At 33.4% G+C, this 21,367-nt stretch overlaps 2 protein-coding genes and 1 long non-coding RNA gene across 4 annotated transcripts; 1 reads left to right on the top strand and 2 right to left on the bottom strand.

Moving 5' to 3' along the window:
• Positions 1 to 2,834: 2,834 nt before the first annotated feature.
• Positions 2,835 to 4,632, bottom strand: LOC122578291. The gene is made up of 4 exons (XR_006320500.1): positions 4,355 to 4,632; positions 3,951 to 3,991; positions 3,360 to 3,868; positions 2,835 to 3,165 (listed from the first exon to the last, which is right to left on the bottom strand). It is a non-coding gene; the product is annotated as an uncharacterized LOC122578291 (long non-coding RNA).
• A 4,879-nt stretch (positions 4,633 to 9,511) lies between these two features.
• Positions 9,512 to 12,749, top strand: LOC122578103 (carbonic anhydrase 1). The gene is made up of 10 exons (XM_043749983.1): positions 9,512 to 9,763; positions 10,097 to 10,152; positions 10,227 to 10,370; positions 10,469 to 10,517; positions 10,614 to 10,730; positions 10,820 to 10,873; positions 11,637 to 11,722; positions 11,836 to 11,941; positions 12,231 to 12,389; positions 12,566 to 12,749. The coding sequence occupies exons 1-10, from the start codon at positions 9,557 to 9,559 to the stop codon at positions 12,605 to 12,607; spliced, it is 1,020 nt and encodes a 339-aa protein (XP_043605918.1). The 5' UTR covers positions 9,512 to 9,556; the 3' UTR covers positions 12,608 to 12,749.
• Positions 12,750 to 13,879: 1,130 nt separating this feature from the next.
• Positions 13,880 to 18,118, bottom strand: LOC122579259 (protein KINESIN LIGHT CHAIN-RELATED 2-like). Of its 2 annotated transcripts, none has more exons than XM_043751385.1 (3): positions 17,943 to 18,118; positions 14,460 to 16,363; positions 13,880 to 14,338 (listed from the first exon to the last, which is right to left on the bottom strand). In XM_043751385.1, the coding sequence occupies exons 2-3, from the start codon at positions 16,334 to 16,336 to the stop codon at positions 14,155 to 14,157; spliced, it is 2,061 nt and encodes a 686-aa protein (XP_043607320.1). In that variant the 5' UTR covers positions 16,337 to 16,363; positions 17,943 to 18,118; the 3' UTR covers positions 13,880 to 14,154. The 2 variants fall into 2 exon arrangements, with proteins under 2 accessions (XP_043607320.1, XP_043607321.1); XM_043751386.1 differs by having other exon boundaries at positions 13,880 to 14,329; positions 17,943 to 18,115.
• Between the last annotated feature and the right edge of the window lie 3,249 nt (positions 18,119 to 21,367).

The following is a 21,367-nucleotide window of genomic DNA, read 5'->3' as shown; positions in this document are numbered from 1 at the left end:
CATGTTATGAAATAATTCTCACATGCAAGTTTCAAGATGAATTGCAAAGAAACTTTCATTATTGTTCGATACACGTTTGCCATATATTTACTCGTATAACGGTTCTCCACGACTAGTTTCATGGTCAACAGTTTACATGTGTCCACCACTAAACTATATAATTTAAAAATAAAAAAAAATTGACAAAAGATATATTATCAACGTTTTCTAATAATAAAACTTATATTAAAAAAAATTAAGTTGGCTATTGCCTTTTCTTAAATTCTTTTTGAAAATGCAAAGTTTATTTTATAAAAGTATAAAACGCAATTTCAAACCATCTAGCCACTCAATAAGAAATATACATTCTTTGATGATGAAAAAAAAAAAAAAGGTTTATCTTCTTTGTTGATTGTTATTATATATAAAAAAGTACTAAAAAAGGTTTATCTTCTTTGTTGATTGTTATTATATATAAAAAAGTACTACATATCGAACTTGGAATTAATGCATTCATCGACGAAATTATCTCTCTCTTCGTTTTGACTCTTGAGCAGTGTTTTAAATACCGGTACGTATCGGCCGATATTACCCAGAATATCGGATTCCGGGTGGTACCCGGTATAACTATCCCGGTATTTTGTTCGATATTTTCACTATTCAATACCGGTCGGTATTTCCGGTATTTTCTGGTATTGCCGGAATGGTAATACCGGAATGGTAATACCGGTATTCTGTTATTTGTAAACTTTAAAACTTATATTTTGTTATGAAATACCTATTTGGTATTATTTTTGAGTGGATGGTACTTGTATTTTAACTACTTTCGTTAAATTGTAATAAGTTTTGTATGATTTCTATAAAAATAAAAATACAATAATTAAATTACCGGCCCTGGATTACAACATACATTATAGTCTTATGCACTTATAGGTCATACAGGATTAAACCCAAAGGCCCAAATGTTAAAAAAAGAAAAATCCAAAAAACCCAAAAGGCCCAAGAATGACTCAAAATTGCTCCATAGCCCATCCTTGGAGTTAAGCTTCACTTTATTATGAACAATCTTAAGGATGGAAAAAAAAAAAAAAAAAACCCTATCTTCGATACACATGGTGAAAGCCGTTGGATACCCATCGGTATCAAGAAAATATTTTAAGGGTACCGCCGTACCGGTAATCTCATATACCCATGTAGTATTCCTATAGTTCGATATGTAATACTTCTATGAAAATCTTTAAAAATTTACGAATGGAATGCATTAATTATTTTTTAAAGATTTATTAGTCATTACTCTATAGATTCGTATGACATATGGTCTAGTCAATTATTTTGATATGTAAAACTAACCTTTAGTCATTAGAACAATTGCACTTTTCATACAATTGTATAGCACAAAATATATATCGCACGTGTCCATTGACTATTGTTTATGGTCAAGGTATGCACATCATTGCAGCCTCGGAGCCACCTCTTAGCTAGAGGGGTCAACCGAACCCACTCGCAATTCAAGACTTAAAGTGATGATGGATTTATTTGCAAAATTCAATGATGAGAGATGTATTTAGCCAATTTTTGGTTTTTTTTTTTAAATTTTAGAACGACATTTTAATCTACTTCGATTTACTCTTAAATTACCCGCAAGTCTGATATGAAATTCAGAACTCTTGAAAAATCCATATTAATTCACCTCACAAATGTGGAAATTGAGACTCGAACCCAAATGGATCTAAAAGGTCAAAGATCTTACCAATAGGTCACCAACCCTATTTCTTGACCTCACTAACCCCTCTTATTAAAATGGAAAACGAAAAACAATCCATTTGTGCAATGGCAAGAGAATTATCTTACAAGTTGGTGCACTTTTCATTCGTTTTTAAGTCACAAAAAAAAAATAATAAGTGGACATTTTCATCATCTATTTTCCTTTATACCCAAATACATATCTATAGGAATGGAATATGTATTTAAACTTAGGTATACAACTTCTTAAATGTTAAATTTTTAATTCATAAAAAATATAAATGTTCAATTGTTTATTCATTATACATTAGATAAAATTAATTAATATGTGCGTTGTTCCAAAAAAAAAGTTAGATCGATAGGAACCACTTGATCCCATATATCGAATTGGTATCCACATAACCCCAGTAAGGATAGTGTCAAGGTAAGTCAACCATTTAAATTCAATTCTGCCTCTGGCAAGATTCGAACCCAAGTTGCTCCTTGAAAGTGGCAGCTGGTGACCAACTCTTGTATGAATAGTTGGTTTAGGTGAGTTGTTCTACATTTAAGCTTAACACTTAAACATTCATTATTTCCAGATATATATTAACTAGATTGGTGCTCGCGCAATGCAGCGGCGGTAACGGCGACGGTAATGATGTGGTTATTAACGTAAATGTAATTTCATTGCGGCCGGAGATATGATGAATTGTTTCGTGGGATATGAAAGGGGGAGGAGGGGAACAAATTTTGAGTTAACGTTTTTGCTATGTGTTTCTGCGTGATGGAGAGATAGAGGTTGAATTTTTTTATGGGCATTTTAGTGACAATCTATAAAATAAAAATAAATATGTATTAAGATGGAGGGTAAATTTATCATTTTAAATTCTTAAAATTAAGGAGGGGGGTAGAGAGTTTGTTTTATAAAGGAACTAGAAGAGTCCCCACGCGATGCGGCGGGGATGTGACAGTAAGAATATACTTGGGTGAGTAATGATCGTTCATATTTAGCCGAACATTTTTTTTACCATCAAATGTACTTCCAGAAATATAAAGAGTGGCCATAAGCTAGAAACATGAGACTCAAACTAATGAGAGCAATGTAAAAATACACATGCCTAAGTATATCATAAATAAATCCGAACACTTGAATTTGTTAACAACTTAGGTTACAACTAAAGGAAAAGCATAGTATCATTAAACCATAAACAATAATGTTCAACTTGCAAAAATGTTTCATAAATACACAAAATAATTAACATTTGGACTACCGTAATCTATAATTATAATTATTTTATGAAGCAAACAGCATACCCCAATGATGCTAGGAAGTTTCTTGTTATCAGATCTCCCACATAACCTTATTAAGAATCCTACTATATTGCCAAGTGACTCCAAAATCCATGGACTGACCATCTTCAAGTAACCTCAGCAACTCCTATGCCCTTGGTAAATAGTGATCTGCAATAGTTAAGATAAAAGACATGGTATGCAACTTGCAATTGTGAGTAACTACTATGTCTGCCAACTGTAAAAGCTTGTATGATTAGAATTGAAGTAGTCTTCAGTTAGTTCACACCTCATAATACTTGTTCTTATTCTTTGTATTCAAAAGCTTTTTGTACCTATATAAATAAGAAAAGAAAACCCCAAACCTTTCTAGTCGATGAAAGAGGTCATTAATCAGGTAGCCAACATTATTTTGCAGAATAGGTACACCTAAAGGAAGAGAAAATGTTGGAGCAATATCAACCCATAAATATTCGAGAAAAAGAAACGATGTCTTCAGATCGCAAAAAGTTAACATCCGTTTCATTCCTCTTGCTAAACATGAATCTGAAAACCTTATGTATCCATAAAATTCAAGTGGAGGTTCAACTAAGAAATTAGGGACATTTTGATAAGAACCAAGAGGCTATCCATCAATGACATTCAATCAAAGAGAACAAGGTGATCAAACATATATTTTAATTATCTAGTGGTCATTGGCAAATGCAAGATATAAAGAATTGAATGTTGTGCAACATGTAGCCAACAACATACGCATCAACATTTTGACAATGGAGCTTAGTTATGCCCTCCTTCTTTGTACATGTGATTAGGCCCTCTGTTAGTCTTCTAGTCGACATTAAAACCACAATAATTGGTTGTAAAACAACTTTTCCTGAAAAAAAAAGCAATGAGTAAAATGAGCACTCGTGGAAAGCAATGCAAAAATGAAAGAAACAATCCTCGTGGCGACTGACCCAAACTATTGCGATGAGAAGATTACCCTGCATTATTAAGCCTACCAAAAACAAAAAGAGCTTAATATAGTCATTGAATATGCGTGATGGAATACTGAAATTCAAGGACAAATTCTATATATATAGTCAAAACAATCAGTTCTGAGTGTGTAGGCAAACGGATTCAAAACCTCTGATTTCTGAAAGTAGTAAAAGATACAAATTAAATACTCAAAGTGAATCCAGTTTTAGCAAAAAACTTATTAAAAAAAATCATCAATAGCAATAATAACTTTATAATTTGATTTCGGATACAACAATTATGATGATCTGTGAACAATAAAAAAAACGAACATAAAGTTCAGATTAAAATCATCATTAAATACTTATCAAAATATAGAACAAAACCAAACAAAAAGGTATACCGTGTTTTCCTTCTATATCCACCCCAATCGAAGAAACTGCAAAAAATATTGATTTAAGAATATAAATATAAAAAAATCATGTTTGGTGGTGGTGGCTCTTACTAATGGCGGATTAGATAAGGGTGTTCATTGATGGATAAAGGAGGGGGTGTTCATTGATGCTAGTGATGGAGAAGATGTTGGCGGCGTCGGAGTATCATGACGGCTGCTATTATGCGGTGATGGTGGCGGGTTTGGGGAATATTTTGTTGAAGGCTTTCAAGTATGCGATGGAGATGGAGTTGGGGTTGTCTGAATTTTTGAAGGGGTAATTTAGTCTCTATGTAGAAATGGGTATATGGGGGTGTATTAAAACCAAGGGCAAATAAGACATCTTAAGTTTTTAATTTTTTAAGGAGGAGTCCAATCTCCTTTATAAAAGAGTATCCCTATATTATATAAATCTCACTTCAAAATTTGTTAGTTATTGTCTATGTGGCATGCTTAAAAATGCAAGAAAGCCCAAAAATTATTACAATATTGCTCATTGGAAGGTCTAAGGATTAGTTATCTTTATAAGAAGTTCAAATTTTCGAAAACGGATTAGTTATGCTTTCAAGAAGTTCAAATTTTCGAAAATTTGAATATGTAACCGTTCGTGTATTGCTTGTGGCGGTTACTTCCTTGCATGTCTATGTCTATATAAGGCCACTTCCATTCAATTTTAAGGCATTTCAAAACGTAAATACATAACAGATCAATTTTAGCATGGTTTCACTAAACCATGTTTCAATTAGAAATTTGCGTCCAAATAATAAGCCATGTACGATAACGGTTAAAATTTACGGCTATGGAAGCAACCTCTATATGGAGATGTTAATAACATAGGTAGTATTGAGATGATCCTGATGAACGAACATGTAAGTATTCATTGTTTGTAGATTTTTCTTTTTTGATTAGATTACTTTTTAACATAACTTTCTTTCGAATTTATAACTAGCTTTTTAACATTCTAATGTATAAACATTTTTATTTTGACAGTTTGATAAAGTGGTTGTTGTTGCAACAATCGGTTTTATTCCAACCGACCAGTTATGGTATTCAATGAAATGTGTGAACTGTTCTCAAGAAGTTAAGTTGACCGATCTCTACATGGATGCAGTCGACATTATTGATGCTTTAAGGGACAACAAAATGTGGATTTGTTGTTCATGTAAAAAGGAAGGAGTTCTCATCAATCCTAGGTATATATTTATATTTCATATTAAAACTCTATAATCATTAAGTTGTGTGGTAAAATTGTATCTCTGTTTTTTTTTTTTTGGTAGGTTTAATGTGCAAGTTAGGATTGCGGATGCCACTGGTGCTATTGGAGTTAAAATGAATGATCAACAAATTTCAAATCTTATATAAAGAACAACCTATCAAATTTGTGATGAAATTATGAGGTATATTTAGTTTATTTTAGTGCTAAATAAGACTTTTCTATGCATTTTAAGTCATTAATTTTTTTTTAAAATGGTCATTAGTTGTAATAGGAGTACATTTACTTCGCTACATGCATGCTTGAACTGGTGTTAAAGAAATTATTTAAGGTTATAGCGCATCCACGTGGGTCTATATATCAAAGTGGAAGAAAATTCATAATACCTATCACATCCAGGTAACCAACATAATCATTCTTATATGCGCCTACTATGGGCAATCCATTTTATAATTTCTCTCCGGCGTGCAGTGTACGTGTTTTAAGCCCTCGTGTATCATTAATAAATCTCAAGGTATATCTAGCATTCTTCTTCTTTAAATTAATCAACTCATAAGAATATTTTTATTATGTCCAACTCAGTTATATTTATTCATTGATACAATCTTAAAATAAAATTTAAGAAAAATTATTTAGGGTTGTCCGTGCATCGCACGGAGTCTAAGCACTAATATATATATATATATAGTTCAACCTTACATCATTAGACCTCATGTGGTCGTTTAAAAATGACTTGGACAATTGAATATGATCTTAATGACAAATCCTAAATTGTTTGACAAATATATCAAAATAAAAATTAGAAAATAACAAAAATATATGTTGTTATTCTTTGTTCATGTCGTACATGTTTCAGATTTATACGTAAAAAAATATAGTTAAGTTATATATTTTACCCTTTCTTTTACTTTTTAAATTAAAATCTCTGACTAATATATCTATGATACATTTAGTGAAATTATTTACTGTACAACATAAATATGTCATTAAAATAACTATACTAACTCTTTTACTTTCTATTATGTTTGTATATATGTTTGTATTGATTTGTTTTCATGAATATTATTAATATTTAAAAAAAGTTAGCGGCTGGCAACTTTTTATTTTTTTTTATTTTAGGTATATATTTTTAACACTGTTGTTTATATAACTGTGTTTAAAAGGGGTACTATCAGTTACACTACTCTTTTACACAGAACTAAAACTGTGTCAAAAAGCTTTTTTCACCTGTGTAAAAAACCCCTTTTTGTAGTAGTGCACTACCGTCACTGTCAGGGGCGTGCCTTGTTATGTATTTTTAAATTTTTAGTGGATTTTAAAAATGTTCCTATAGGTTTTTAACATTTTGTCCCCTTAAGAATTTTTTAATTTTGTTCCCTGCGAGATTTTTTTCTGATACCGCCTCTGGTCACCGTCATCATCGTTGCCACCCGCATTGCGCGTGGATGCGTTTAGTATATATATGAATATAAATTGGCATTATTTTGTATGAGCTTTTTGTCCAAACAAGCATTTAACTTACTATATTAAAATCTTAAACTAATACGGAGTATCAACCTACGGGAAATTTTTGTAGTGGTGACAAACGGATGTCAACATGCATATTGAAATAACATTTAACAACTAAAATGGTTTTTTGGATTATATCATTGTAATGGCTAGAATGATGCCATCATGTGTACATTTAGTGTCACATAGCCCTTGTATAATTCAGTCCTTTTAACATTTTGCACTATATGTTGCTAGCTGAGAGGTCGTATGTATGCACCCGACTTCTTCTTTCGGACACATACTATTCGAGAGTATCAATTACAACCAGTGCATAATTTAATTCACAACACCATTATTATCAAGCTAACTTCAAAATACTAGTTTTATCTAATTCTAATATAATCTTGTTGACTTGCTAAAGATTCAATATCTCTGGCACGAGTGTTAGTTGGCATGGAGCTTATCTTTGCGATATCAGGTATAACTCGATTACTTTGGTGCAATATTTTCTGATGTCCTTGTCAAACTTTAAAACTCTCTCAAGTACGTTCATCATAATCTTACATTCTTACATGTACGTACACTTTCCAATTTGCACACTAATTAAAGATGGCACGCCAAATTAATAGTTATTTCTTTAATTTAGTCCCTTTAATTTTTTATTCTTTTTTGTGTTCTGTTTTCGTTAGTGGTACTATGTGAATGAGGTGATACAACTACTTTGTACCACATATTATAAGGTAAGGAGAATGAAGCTAAAAATTAAGGAGATAAGGATAGAAAAGGCAATGGTAAAGAGTATCCAATGTAGATAAAGAAAGCAATTCATACCATTACCACCTTATCCCTCTATCACCATCCCCTCCATCCTTTGCCCTTCATCCATTGCATGGGCGAAACCCAACGGCCTGTAATCACATAATTAATTTCTACAATGATAATATATATTCAAAACATAAACATGTATAAAAAGCAATTGATGCATGAAAATCAAAATAATATATACGTACACGAACCATGCATGAATCCGCATTGGGATAGAAAACCTTGAGGTTAACATGGTCAATATATAGAAGTCGATAATATGTTACAATTACACGAAAAACATAAAATTTTAATTATGAACATTGTGAACACGTAACATTAAGAGATTTTCTTCTTCAAGTTATCCAAAGATATGATGACAAATACTTTTTACTACGTCGTTTAGCTAGGGTAAACCTGTAATTGTTTCTGGTCATTTCCCTAGCCACTCCCAAGATGTTTACTTAGGAAACAAGACGCTTAATCACTAGGCTACCTTAATTGGTGGTGGTTTTTACTTATAAATGTTGTGTATTTCATTAATCATAATATAATTTTCCTAAATGTGGTAAGTTGGTAACATAATGTACGTACAAATGATAAGACTTAAAAGTTAAAAATTATAAGACTTGTAAATAGGTTTAAGTCTAACTGACTTGAAGGATATTTGAGTTTGATTTTACATAAACAATAACCGCATCAAAAGTATGTAATTGGCCAATCAATATAAAGTTTAACCCCATTTGGCTTTTTTGCCCATTTGTTCTGAAAAACTAAGGTCTATTGGCATTGACCCTATCCCAACAATAAGTTTACTGGACTATATTAAGAAAATACTATGATTGGCCGGTCTAATATTCAAAAAGAAAGTAAATGCTTCTAGACCACTTCACTCATGGCCGGGTCATTTTCTGTTATTTGCGACCACACATATACATATGTGGTGGGATATATGCATTACGCGTACCCTCCATCCATGGCCATTCATCCATAATCCGACAAGTATGGAAATTAACGATCACGGGGATATCTCAGTCAAGCCACGTATATCTGAGTTAAAGACTTGCCCTCCCCAAATAACCTAAATATGAAAGGGGGAGGGGGAACTCATATGTCATTTAGAACAAACAAGTTATACAAATGGTTGTTTTAGTTAGAACTTATAAATGTAATGGTGCGCAAACAGTTGATTCTCTTCACAACATGTAAGAAATACTAGTTCACAAGCTTAAGTCTTACACACGTGAATAGAAGCTAGTTTCACATATTGCAATCTGGACTTGAGTTTTTAGCCAACTATATATATTTACAAGAGTTAATTAATATAATACTTAAAGTATTTGCTTAATTAAACTATATATATATTTAGCAAGTGTGTGACATATATATAACACCACGCAAGATATCCGTGGCGAATAGTAAATGCATGGGCCCTGTATTTTTTATTCAATCTATCTTATATTTTGCCTAAAATACAAATCTAACGAAAAACTGAAAATGAAGAATTAGAATAATGTGATGAAAATACATGAAGACGAAAAAGTGTGAGTGATTTGGAACACTAGTACCTCATCGGTTTATCTTAACACTTACTATAAATCCCCAAACCGGCGCATCTGATGTTAAGTTATTACCCACACTAGTTTAATTTGTGACTTGTGACAATGTCGACTGCCTCTGCTTTCGCTGTTAACGCTCCTTCTTTCCTCAATGCTTCTTCACTGAAGAAGTCTCCTTCAGTCAGACCAGCGTCGTTTTCTGCAAAGTTTACATGCAATTCATCATCCTCGTCCTCGTCTGCCACTCCTCCAAGTCTCATCCGTAATGAGCCTGTTTTTGCTGCTCCTGCTCCTCTTATCACGCCTACATGGGTACATTTTCTCTTTTTGTTCTTTGTGCGACTCTCACTTGATCAGTAATATATATACAGCCACATTACATTTAGATGATCATATATTAGCACAACTAATTAGAGGCTCTTTTACAAAAATAACAATTAGAACATATGAATAAAAGTACAACTAACTCTATACGTTAACATTTCTCGGCTTCTATACCTAAAAGACTTGTAAGCAGTGGTAATTTAGGCTTGGATAATCATACAAGCTATCCTAACGGGTCGGTTCAGATTTACCATAAAACCTTTGGAGCCGAGTCATGAACTATTTATATGGAAAAGCTAAGTACAAACACTAACTTTGCAGACAGAAGACAATGAATCATACCAAGAAGCGATCGATGCACTCAAGAAGCTTCTCATGTAAGTTAGACCCGATGGATTTTATAAATTGACACAAATTTAAACAAAATAATGATTTTGTAACTATTTGGCAGTGAAAGGGGCGAGTTAGAACCAGTGGCTGCTGCAAGAGTTGACCAAATCACAGCTCAGGCTGCAGCACCTGACGCCACAGTTGCATTTGACCCTGTAGAGAGGATCAAATCCGGCTTTGTCAAGTTCAAGACAGAGAAATACATGTAACTGACAAATTTACATATACTTGGTTTTAAGGTAATTTAACCAGTTCCCTATATAACATTATAATTTAATTTTTATTTGGTGTACGTGTATGCAGAACAAATCCAGCATTGTATGATGAACTTTCCAAAGGCCAGAGCCCAAAGGTACAGCACTAGAGTTGGCATGATAGGCAGGTTTGGTAATAATTCTAATACTATGTATCTATGTTGTAAGTACCTAATACCGATAATGTGTGGCAGTTCATGGTCTTTGCATGCTCAGACTCGAGGGTTTGCCCATCACACGTGCTTGATTTTCAACCTGGTGAGGCATTTGTTGTGCGTAATGTTGCCAACATGGTTCCTCCCTTTGACAAGGTTAGGACTTAATTATTATTAATAATTGTATCCATGATAACTGTGTATATATCTTGACCGTATTTTTTCTTCTTTACCCACTATAACAGACTAAATATGCTGGAGTAGGAGCTGCTGTTGAGTATGCAGTTTTGCATCTAAAGGTAATTTCTAATCACTGTTAGCAGGAATGCAAAGATTATCAACGCTATCACATTCTTATTGAACCTATTATTAACACTAGACGTGGTTAAATAGATGGGTTGGTTCAAAAAGGGTAATCTTGAAGTACGGGCCAGGATGTGTAATTTTCGAAAATGGGCTGGTCAAGTAGGGTTAGCTTGAAACACATTTTTTTCAACCTTTTTCTATTAACAATTGGCATGCTACATATCAACACAAAAACTCTATTACTATATTCTTCCCGAATAATTTTTTTTAAAAAGCCATTTAGGAAGTTGCATGTACATTAGAAATACGCTTTGGGTAATTTTTGACCCATTTCCTCTTGAAGTAATTTTAATAAATTTTACCCATTTCATCCACTAGATATAAACATAATAAGATGAACCAGATTAATATGGGCAGGGTGGATAACAAGTAAAATAAGGAAATTTAAGAGTCATTCAGAACAGGTAGGAATTCTTGATACCAAACCAAAGTAAGACTTGACAAATCCGAAAGTTTCATAGTACTTCGTCCTTTATACAGATGGAACTTCCGTGGAATATTTCATATATGTGATTGTAAAGTAATTATTAAAATTGAACCAACTTCTTTAGGAAAAAAAGCCAACTTAGAAGGTTATGAAAACTCCGAGTCAGTTTCCTTTTTAGCTAAAGTTAGTACATTGCCAATTTAAAAAGAAAAAAGAACAGAACATGACCAATTACTACATTAACCAGGGCATGATTTTATTGGGTGCAGGTACAGGAAATTATTGTAATTGGACACAGCCGGTGTGGAGGGATAAAGGGACTCATGACCTTCCCAGATGAAGGACCTCACGTAACGTAAATTCCCTGTCTATCTGATATCTCTTCATAATGCTTCTGTTATTTGTCTTCAATCTTCTGTTCTCATACCATAAAATGTAACGTCGTCATCTAATGGCAAACCTTGGCAGTGACTTTATCGAGAGTTGGGTAAAAGTATGTTCCCCAGCAAAGTCGAAAGTTTTAGCAGAACACGGCTCTACAGGTCTTGATGATCAATGTGTACAATGTGAAAAGGTAAAGAACCATCTTCAGCCAAGTTTGTAATGTATTGTCAAACACTTCCATTTATAAGCTGCAAGATGGATAGGTCGGGTGTTTTGGGTAACTTGTCAAAACGATGGGTCACATTTATGAGTCGGGTCCAGTTGACCAGCAAACTTTTTCTGCAAAGTTTTGTTACAACTAAAATTCAAGTTATAAGGGGTTCCATATCAGACATGCATGTAATTTAGGATTAGGATAGTTCGTCATTCTAAAAAATAAAATACACCTATCATGTTGATGACTGGGCTCGGATATGCAGGAAGCTGTTAATGTATCACTTGGGAACCTGTTGACTTACCCATTTGTAAGAGACGGATTGGTGAAGAAAACACTAGCACTCAAGGGTGGACACTATGATTTTGTTAACGGAACCTTCGAGCTATGGGGACTTGACTTTGGCCTTTCGACTCCTACTTCTGTATGATTGCGTTAAATATATATTTCATAAAATCCCTTTGTTCCCCGCATTGTATTTCCAATAACAAGAAGGAAATTGTTGTTATGATTTCCTGTCTTCCTGATATGATATAGAATTCAAGTGGTTACTGTATATGCATGGTTATTTTTCTTTTTTTCACTTTGTTCCTTTGCTAGGTAAAAGATGTTGCCACTATACTGCACTGGAAGCTCTTCTAAGAGGGTGGGATGTTTGTTACTGTTATCCCTACAAAGATGAAGCTTATGAGCCGGTTATGTCGTAGAATTCCATTTTCTTCACACAAATCATAACCGTGTAGACATGATCATAATATTAAATAACATTTTTTTGGGTTAGTAATATCGATCCATAAAATGATATGTTTAGGCCAAACCTATGGTTTAGTTCCTCTTAACACCTGAAAGTGGATATAAGTACATATGGTCATCCTTCCTAGACTCTTTTTGCTAGAGCCTGGAGAAAACTACTTTGAAAAAGATCTTTCGAAAGCCTTTTAGAAGTAATAAATTTTTTATATAACACACTCTGACATGTTTAACGCAAAGTTCTAGGCTTACAAAGGGTCATGGCTCATGTGTAGCATGTTCCTACTCGTGACAAGTTATAGAATTAGAATATGGGCTCAATAGGTTTCACATACAGATTATGAAATCAAAGTACTAAATTCACTACCTAAGATTGAGCAATAAAATCCATGACTTCACATGAATTACACAACAAAGAAAATAAAACTACATAAGTATATAAATAGTGAAACTTGAGAGAAATTTGAAACCGGTGCCCCAAAGTCATGGAATATGGCTCAATAGGTACACCAAAAAACAGGCATGCCGCCGGAAGAAGCCTTGATGTTGGGTAGTAATTGACACCGGATCATAAGTTATGCAGTTTTGAAGTTCACATGTGTTTGTTCTCTCTCTTCTATAAATGTATCGGCTGACTTCTTATGTGTTACACATACTGCATACAGGTTTTACCTATACAAGTCTAGCAAAAATAAATCTCCTTTTCTTAACTATCTAGTATTTATGGATCGTGGATATGATTAGTATAATTAGCAGTGTAATTGTGTTGACATACGTATAACGTTTGTGAATCCTACATTCTTTTAGTGACTAGTAAATTGTCCTAAAACACAGAAATGGACAAATATTTAATTTCGATTGAAACTAAACCTGCATAACTACTAGTTTCAATCATTCATTGTTGATAGAATTATGTGCCAGGAGCATTCGAGTGAGTTGACTATGTCATCGTGCGTCGCAATCTGGATAAAACTTGTACCATTGATACTCTTTAGTTGAGCATCACCTCTCTCTAACTAATATAATCAAGATGATATGTAATTATGTATCTCCCCTGTTATCTTCAACACTACGAATTGGGTTGCTGTTGACTTGAAGTTGCCTATAAAATATAGATATTCTATGCCGATTTAAAGTTATAAACAATACATATACATATCTTACTTATTGGATAATGTGTTTTCTTTCCAAGAATCCCAGAGATACAACAGTGTTGTTACAGTAATGATTATGAATTACGTTATATAGGACATCACTTTCAAAGTTATAGAAAATGTTACAATCAGAAAAACACAAATTTCCACTTATTTATTGACACAAAAATCTCAATAAGGAAAAGCATTACTCTAACAGCTCGATTTGGTGCAACCACAATAGAAAATGAAATCCCAACACTAAAGTTATGATATTTACTAAGGAACCAGATGTTGAAAAAGATATCAGCCGTCAAGAAGAAATTCAAGTGACAATGATTTCTTGTTCCGGTGACGGCCCGCGTCTTCAAGTAGCTCTGCCAGCCTCCGCTTCTCGTCATCCACATCGGGGTTTGCTGTCCCGAGCTTCTCCTCTCTCATCCCGACAACGTACTCTAGTATCTCGATTGCGTCGTTCCACCTATAAAGACTAAAGATAGTCAAACATGATACGATATAAACCTGTCTGACCCATTTGAGTTATTCGCAAAACGAGCAGGACACTCGTGATAAAAAAAAAAAAAAAATGTAAATGGACTGTAATATGATACCTGCCCATGGCATCGTAGGTACCAGCAAGATTGCTATAAACCCCTAACGTATCGTGGTGATGAGGGCCATATTCGGCCTCCAAAATGCCTCTTGCTTCTTCGAAAAGGTCAGCAGCTTCGTTTATCGAGTGAATCTGAACACATGCGAGCCCCATTTGGTTCAAAGCCACCCCAAAAAGACCAGATTTCTTCTCTCCGACCGCCCTCAGTTTTGAAATGGCCGTCTTCAAGCAGTCATACGACTCCACATACCGCCCCATCATGTAATACAAAACCCCGATCTGAGCCTCGATTCCAGCCGTCGTGCTTAAATGGCCCGGTGCCTTTCCATATGCCTTGAGTGCCTTTTTGAGTAAGTTAAGGGATTGATCAAGTTCATTCATTGACTCGTAAATAGCCGAAACTTCAATCAAACCACTAGCGATTTCCTCTTTCAAGATACCCGGGACTGGCTTCATGTAAATCCGTAGGGCGTTTTCGCAATACGATTTTGATTCCCGAAACTTCCCAATCTTGTTGTAAACATCAGCCAATCTGACAAAAACAGAAGCAGCTGATGGGTGGTTTTCGCCTTTTGTGGACTTAAACAAATTAAGTGCTTTCTGATACGAAAAAACCGCCTCATCATAACGGGCCAACGATAAATAAGCATCCCCGATACACACATCAATAGCCGCCACGTCAGCATCATGACCCTCGGCCGACATAGCCATACTCGCCAACACATAATGCTCGAGGGCCGATTCATAATCGCCCATCGAATCACAAATCAGTCCCATAAGCCTCCTATCCGCGGCTTCTTCTAAAGAAGCGGGCGAACCACTCTTGTGAATATCAAGCGCCATTTGGCACAACCTTTTCGCCTCATCAAACTGCAACCCTTGAACATGCGCTTCGGCAACATACCTACACGTTTCTCCAAACCGTGCATCGGTTTCACCCAAAACTTGTCGTTGAATCTCCAAACCCGCGGTATAGCAAAGTATCGAATTCTCAACATTCCCAATCATCGCATACGCGTCACCTAACTGCATACACCCTGCAAACTTAGCCAATGAATGTTTTTGGCCTTCATCCATATTCGGAATCTCGATAGATCTTTCTAAAAGAGGTATCGCTTCATTGTAACGTCCCAAACTACAATGCAAAGCAGCTACAATATGCAAACACATGACAAACTCCAAATTCGGCTTCTCAGATTGAATAGTTTCAAACGAATTTAAAGCCCGTTGAGCTAATTCAAAAGCCTTTTTCGTGTTCTCACCCAATGACAATAAGTCCCTTGCTTGCTTTAGCAAATAAGTCGCCACATCTTCATTTGGCGTATTCTTTTCGTGTTTCTTAGTACCCGCTTTTGACCCAATAATCTTTTTCCCAGAAGGTGGTCTGCTATTTGGGCTAATGGTTCTGTTTTTTGCATTTGGGGATGTGTTCTGTTTCGGGTTAAATGGGCTAGTTTCATTTACAGCCTCTTTAAACCCTGATTCATCATGTGTTGCATCCCTATCCGTACTTTCTTTTGTATTCGTAACATCTACAGGAGGTTTTGTGAAATCACCACCAGCCAGAAAACGTAGCTCGGAATCTATACGTGAATCTTGACCATACGACAAGTAACTAAACCGAGAAGGCGATTGGTCTGAGCTTTGCATATCACAGACATTATTATACAACTGCTCAATGGAAGTATCGACGGCGTCTTCTGGGCTGTTTACGCCTAAATCATCCATTGAATCGCTCCCGGGGCTGTGCGTGCTCAACGGGCTTCGTGGTGATGAGTAGCTAAAAAGCTCCTTGTGTGGGAGGTAATTCGCGCTTGGTGTGTTACCGCTGCTCGGATTTGAGGTCGCATTATGGTCGATCACTAGTTCAGACATTTTAAGTCGTTGCAACAACTAATCGATCTGCATATACAAAATTATACGACAGCACAAAACCAGCATTAGTTTTAATTAAAGTGATTATTGGCAATCATTATTGGCAAAATTGTACAACAAACAAAGTTGACCAAAGTAGCTAGCTAGCCAACACATTATGTGACATAATATCAAGTTGCAACATTATTTTATTCAGAAATTACAAGGTTTCTATCGACATGTTTTATCCAACACTTCAATAGTTTTGATTTTGTATTTATAAACATAAAAGGAATATTCTCCTAAATATTGCGGTTTTCCTTTGAACTAGTAGTGACTTAGTGTTATAATACCATCGTGTGATACTACTGATACAGTGGTTAATCAGTGATCCAAACTAATTAAATAATACAGCGGTCAATAAAAAAATATAGTAGGACCAATAATTATATAAACATGAAAATATTCTTATACATAATTCCTTTTTTTGTTCCATTAAAACGTATCGTATGTTTCACTTTTGTGTGTCAAATAATCATGGGAACATGCATGAACGATAAAGAATATTTTAGAAAGAAAAAAGGGAATAATATGAGTAACAATTAATGAATGTTTAATGAAATTTGAAGTTAATTTGTTGTCAACTTCACTTCTCCTACGCAAAGGTTTAGTATTTCTCTTATCCCAAAAAGAGCATCCAAAAACTGATGAATGAATATTGTAATAAAAGAATACAAAAGTTAAGAATCCCAAAACATACAATTTACTTTTATTGCGTTGACCAAAACGCAATATTCAATGCATGCGATAAGGTTAAATATACTAGCAATATTATAGTGTAGTCAAAATTTATTGGGTCATAACAAAATACATCACGACCGTTACTCTAAAATCATGTGATTATAAAAACTTCAGTAATTTACAGTAAAAAAAAAAAGTCATGCAGCAAACCTACCAATTTTGGAAATATCTTACAGAAATTAAGCAGAGACGAAGTAAAAAAGTTATTACGAGGGGCAAATTTAGAATGTTAGTCTTACTATTTATAGTTATTTCTTACTCCCTCCATCCCATATTAAATGTCCTATTTTGACTTTTTGAGTCTTACTCTTTCAACTTTGACCGTGAATATATTTGTTTGTGTTATATAACACTTGATACAACATATATGATATGATTGAGTTTATAAATGTACTTTTCATTAATATAATTTTCATCAACTAATATATAACACAAACAAAAATATTTACGGTCAAAGTCGGAAGGATAAGACTTGACCAGTCAAAATAGGACAATTAAAATGGGACGGAGGGAGTAATTTTTTTTATGGGCGGGGCAAATTAAGTTACAATAAATATATCTTTAAAATAAAAAAAAAATTTATATTGTATCGTACTTGGGTTGGGAACAGATGCCCATCCTAAATCCGTACATGGATATTAGTGATTTTGATAACTTTCAACTTTGTAGTATTAAATGAATGAAACTTATTTCATTATGTAAAAATTAAGAAGAAGGTGATATCATAAACCCAAAAAAACACTTGATATATATACAAATGTCGAGATATTTCATGAGCCGAAATAATGTAAAATTAACTATATTGCGGGAATTGATCAGTACGTACCTGCTGGTCGGATATATATATATATAAATGCAACGTGAGAAACAAGTGATTGCTTATAATTAATTTTTGGCTATGATTTAGAAACCAACCGGGAACAGAAGAAGAAGAAGGAGGAGATGATATATTGAAAGATGTGTGTGTGTATGACTTCTTTTAGGTGTTGTAGGTGTTTATAAATAGATAGATAGATGTATATATAAATGTAACAAGTAAAGAAGATAGAAAAGGTGGTTGATGAAGAAGTAGAAGATAATGGCAAAATATGGAATCAAAAGGTATTAAAAATGGTGCGGATATATTCTATGTATTAATGTATAGATTAAGGAAGGTGCTGTGTGTTATGTGTTAGCTAGTTTTAATAGAAATGATAATAATAATAATAATATGTTAATATGAATAAATGTGTGTAATGAAAAAAAGGAAAAATGGAAAATGGTGGTGGAGAAGAGGGGGTGGTGGAATGTAATTGTATTGAAAGCAAAAGAAGAGGACTTATTATCTCCCACCAAGACCGCCCCCCTCCCCTCTCTGTTCCTTTCCACATCTTTGTTACTTGATATGTCATTTTTGATTGTCCATTCTTTCTTTCTTTTCAATTAATTAGCTTACGCTTTCCCATCAAGCCATATTTATTTATTTCACATTTGACAAATTAAGTTTTTGAAAAATGACTGATATTTGAAAAAAGAATAGTGTTCAATGGATACTATTTGCCATATTACATGGATACTTTTTTTTAACTATCTCAATTTTAGAGCACACATCAACTTGTATGTCACCAAATACATACAATGATTTATGCAAATGGCTCCGAGATGATTTTGAGGCCTTGTGAGTTGTGACATCTTTGAGACCAAATTATAGACTCATCATTAGTATATTAATCTTATGGTATCCAGCATCACTAGGTTTTTCTATCTTTTTGTGTTACTTACATTGTCACATTTTTAATATTAAAAAGAATGATAATCAAAAAAGATCTTTCGGGAATAGTCTTAAAGTTTATGAATAACACAGTAAAATTTGTATTTATAACCATTATATATAATATTGTATAGAGTCATAAGTCATAAACTAGACTTATGCCCATGCAATGCGGCGGCGGTGAGGGTAGTGATGGCGGAGGTGACGGTGGTGGGGGCGGCAGTGGGGAGGGGACGACGATAGTGATAAATATAAAAGTAATTGATGTTGAAGATAGTATTGTAGTTATTTTAAGTGTTGGGAAATTCATTTCTTAAATTATTTCGTTAAGGGTATTATAGGTATATATTAGATGGAGATTTTTAAATTATTGAATAAAGGAGAAATGTATTTTTGGTTTCTTAAAGATATAAAGTTTAAAGAAAAAAAGAGATGAAGGATAGTGATTAATCAATAGTATAGATACAGATAAATATACTAGTACTAATACTAATATGGTTTTAGGTAAAATAAAACAAGTATTAAAGTAAAACATGTAAAACAATAAATTTTCCTTTACTAGAAATCACCGTGCATCATGAAAATCATCGTACATCAATATATATGTGAATCTCCGTGCATCAATTTTATCATGATCTAAGGATCAAGATCTTGTCATATTTGTTTTACCTTAATACTTATTTTATAATAACTAACCCCATACTAATATACCAATATAATATTAAAGTCAAGTTGCATACGGTTTGCTATGGATCAGACTATCAGTCAAGCGTCCGTCTTGACGTCTTGTCCACTTCAATACATTAAAATGCGAACTTGGTGATTTTTGTTTTTGTCTTTGCCGATGTTATGTCCTTTTTATTTGATGTTGATAAAATCAATCTATACCTATTTAACATTTATATATATACTAAAACAAATTTATATGCATATGGTATAACTATACATACATGCAACTTTGAACTTTTTACCTTTTAAACCCCTAAAGATTTTACCTTTTACATTTAAGTCCATCACCTTTTACTACTTCACATTTTAACTCCTTAAAGTTTTCTCTTTACTTTTTAACCCTCAAATTTAAGCCCATCACCTTTTACTACTTTACATTTTAACTCCCTAAAGTTTTCTCTTAACTTTTTAACCCCCAAAGTTTTTTCCTTTTACAGTTTAGTCCATCAACTTTTACGTCTTTACCATTTAACCCCCTAAAGTTTTTATCTTTTACATTTTATCCTATCAATAAAATGCTTTATTGTTACAATGTCAAATAAATGTTTGTTGGTGACTTTATCAAATTTGTACCAAAACATTGTCATCTGAAAAGATAATCTACTTGAGTCTCGCCGCAAGGTGTGTAATATAATCTGCGGCAATGTGTTTAAGCTTAATGAATCATTGTCCACGACGTTACTATAAAAGCTCCGCGACAACGCGCGGGTGTTTATTTCTAGTTATAATTAAATTTGATCTTGACAAAGGCTATCTATTTAATAGAAGGGAAAAGAAATGCAAAACTAGAATACAAAATTAAAAGTTACTCTCTATAATCCGTTATCATATGATTCTGAGTATAATAATAATAATAATAGATATAAATATTATTTATTTAGTGTGAGTTAGAGTGATATAAATATAAAAATGGTCGAAGATATCACTGCAAGATTCCCATGGTTTCGGGATGCAGTGAATGCGACGGGTATTAGAAGGTTCTCGCACATTCAAAAGTGCACGTGCGCACTACATCGTGATATTACGGGAAAAAATTACTTAGATAGGCATATTTGAGGGTGTTTGTCCAAATTTAGACACCTACAAATAAAATTACCTATTAATTTGGTCATAACTTTCTTGCCATCTTATATTGTTAGTAAGAAATAACAATAATCAATAAAAATAAAAAATAAAAAAAAGTAAGTGTCGTTTGGTGAGCCCTATATATTATATTAGCTTTGATTTATCTTGTAGTTTTGAATTTATATTTTAAGAGATATTGATAAATCATATAGACTTAAAGTTTATAATTTAAGAACGAGATGAAAAATAAATAAAAAACATTTTTTTAACCGTGTATATCACTAGGTTATTGTACTACTCTTATTAAGAAAAGTTTGTATTATCGGTATATGGCGATTAAGCTTGGGTCAAAAATCTTCTATTTTTATTCCTCCTTAGAGAAAAACATTACATGCTCCCTCTTTTGTTGTTCTAGATATACTAATTACTATATATAAAGCATTAATCGGAAAGATAATTAGATATATTTATATTTAGATAAGCATTGATGGGATAGATAAATAGACATACTTAAAAATAATATAGATAGATAATAAATAAAAATAATAAAGTTAACTATGCTAATATTTAAAATATTGAATGGTCATATAACAAAATGTTAGCTTTTGTAATAATTAGTGCTAGTTTTGTGTTGTATTTCCTATTTGTATTGTCTTTGTATTTGATTAAGTGTAGTTGGAGGGTTGTTTTGATAATTAATTGAGGGC

The sequence above is a fragment of the Erigeron canadensis genome, chromosome 8 (genome assembly GCF_010389155.1).
Source record: "Erigeron canadensis isolate Cc75 chromosome 8, C_canadensis_v1, whole genome shotgun sequence".
Taxonomy (NCBI): domain Eukaryota; kingdom Viridiplantae; phylum Streptophyta; class Magnoliopsida; order Asterales; family Asteraceae; genus Erigeron; species Erigeron canadensis.
The sequence above is the reverse complement of the archived record's forward strand: the minus strand, read 5'-3'. Positions and strand labels throughout refer to the sequence as shown.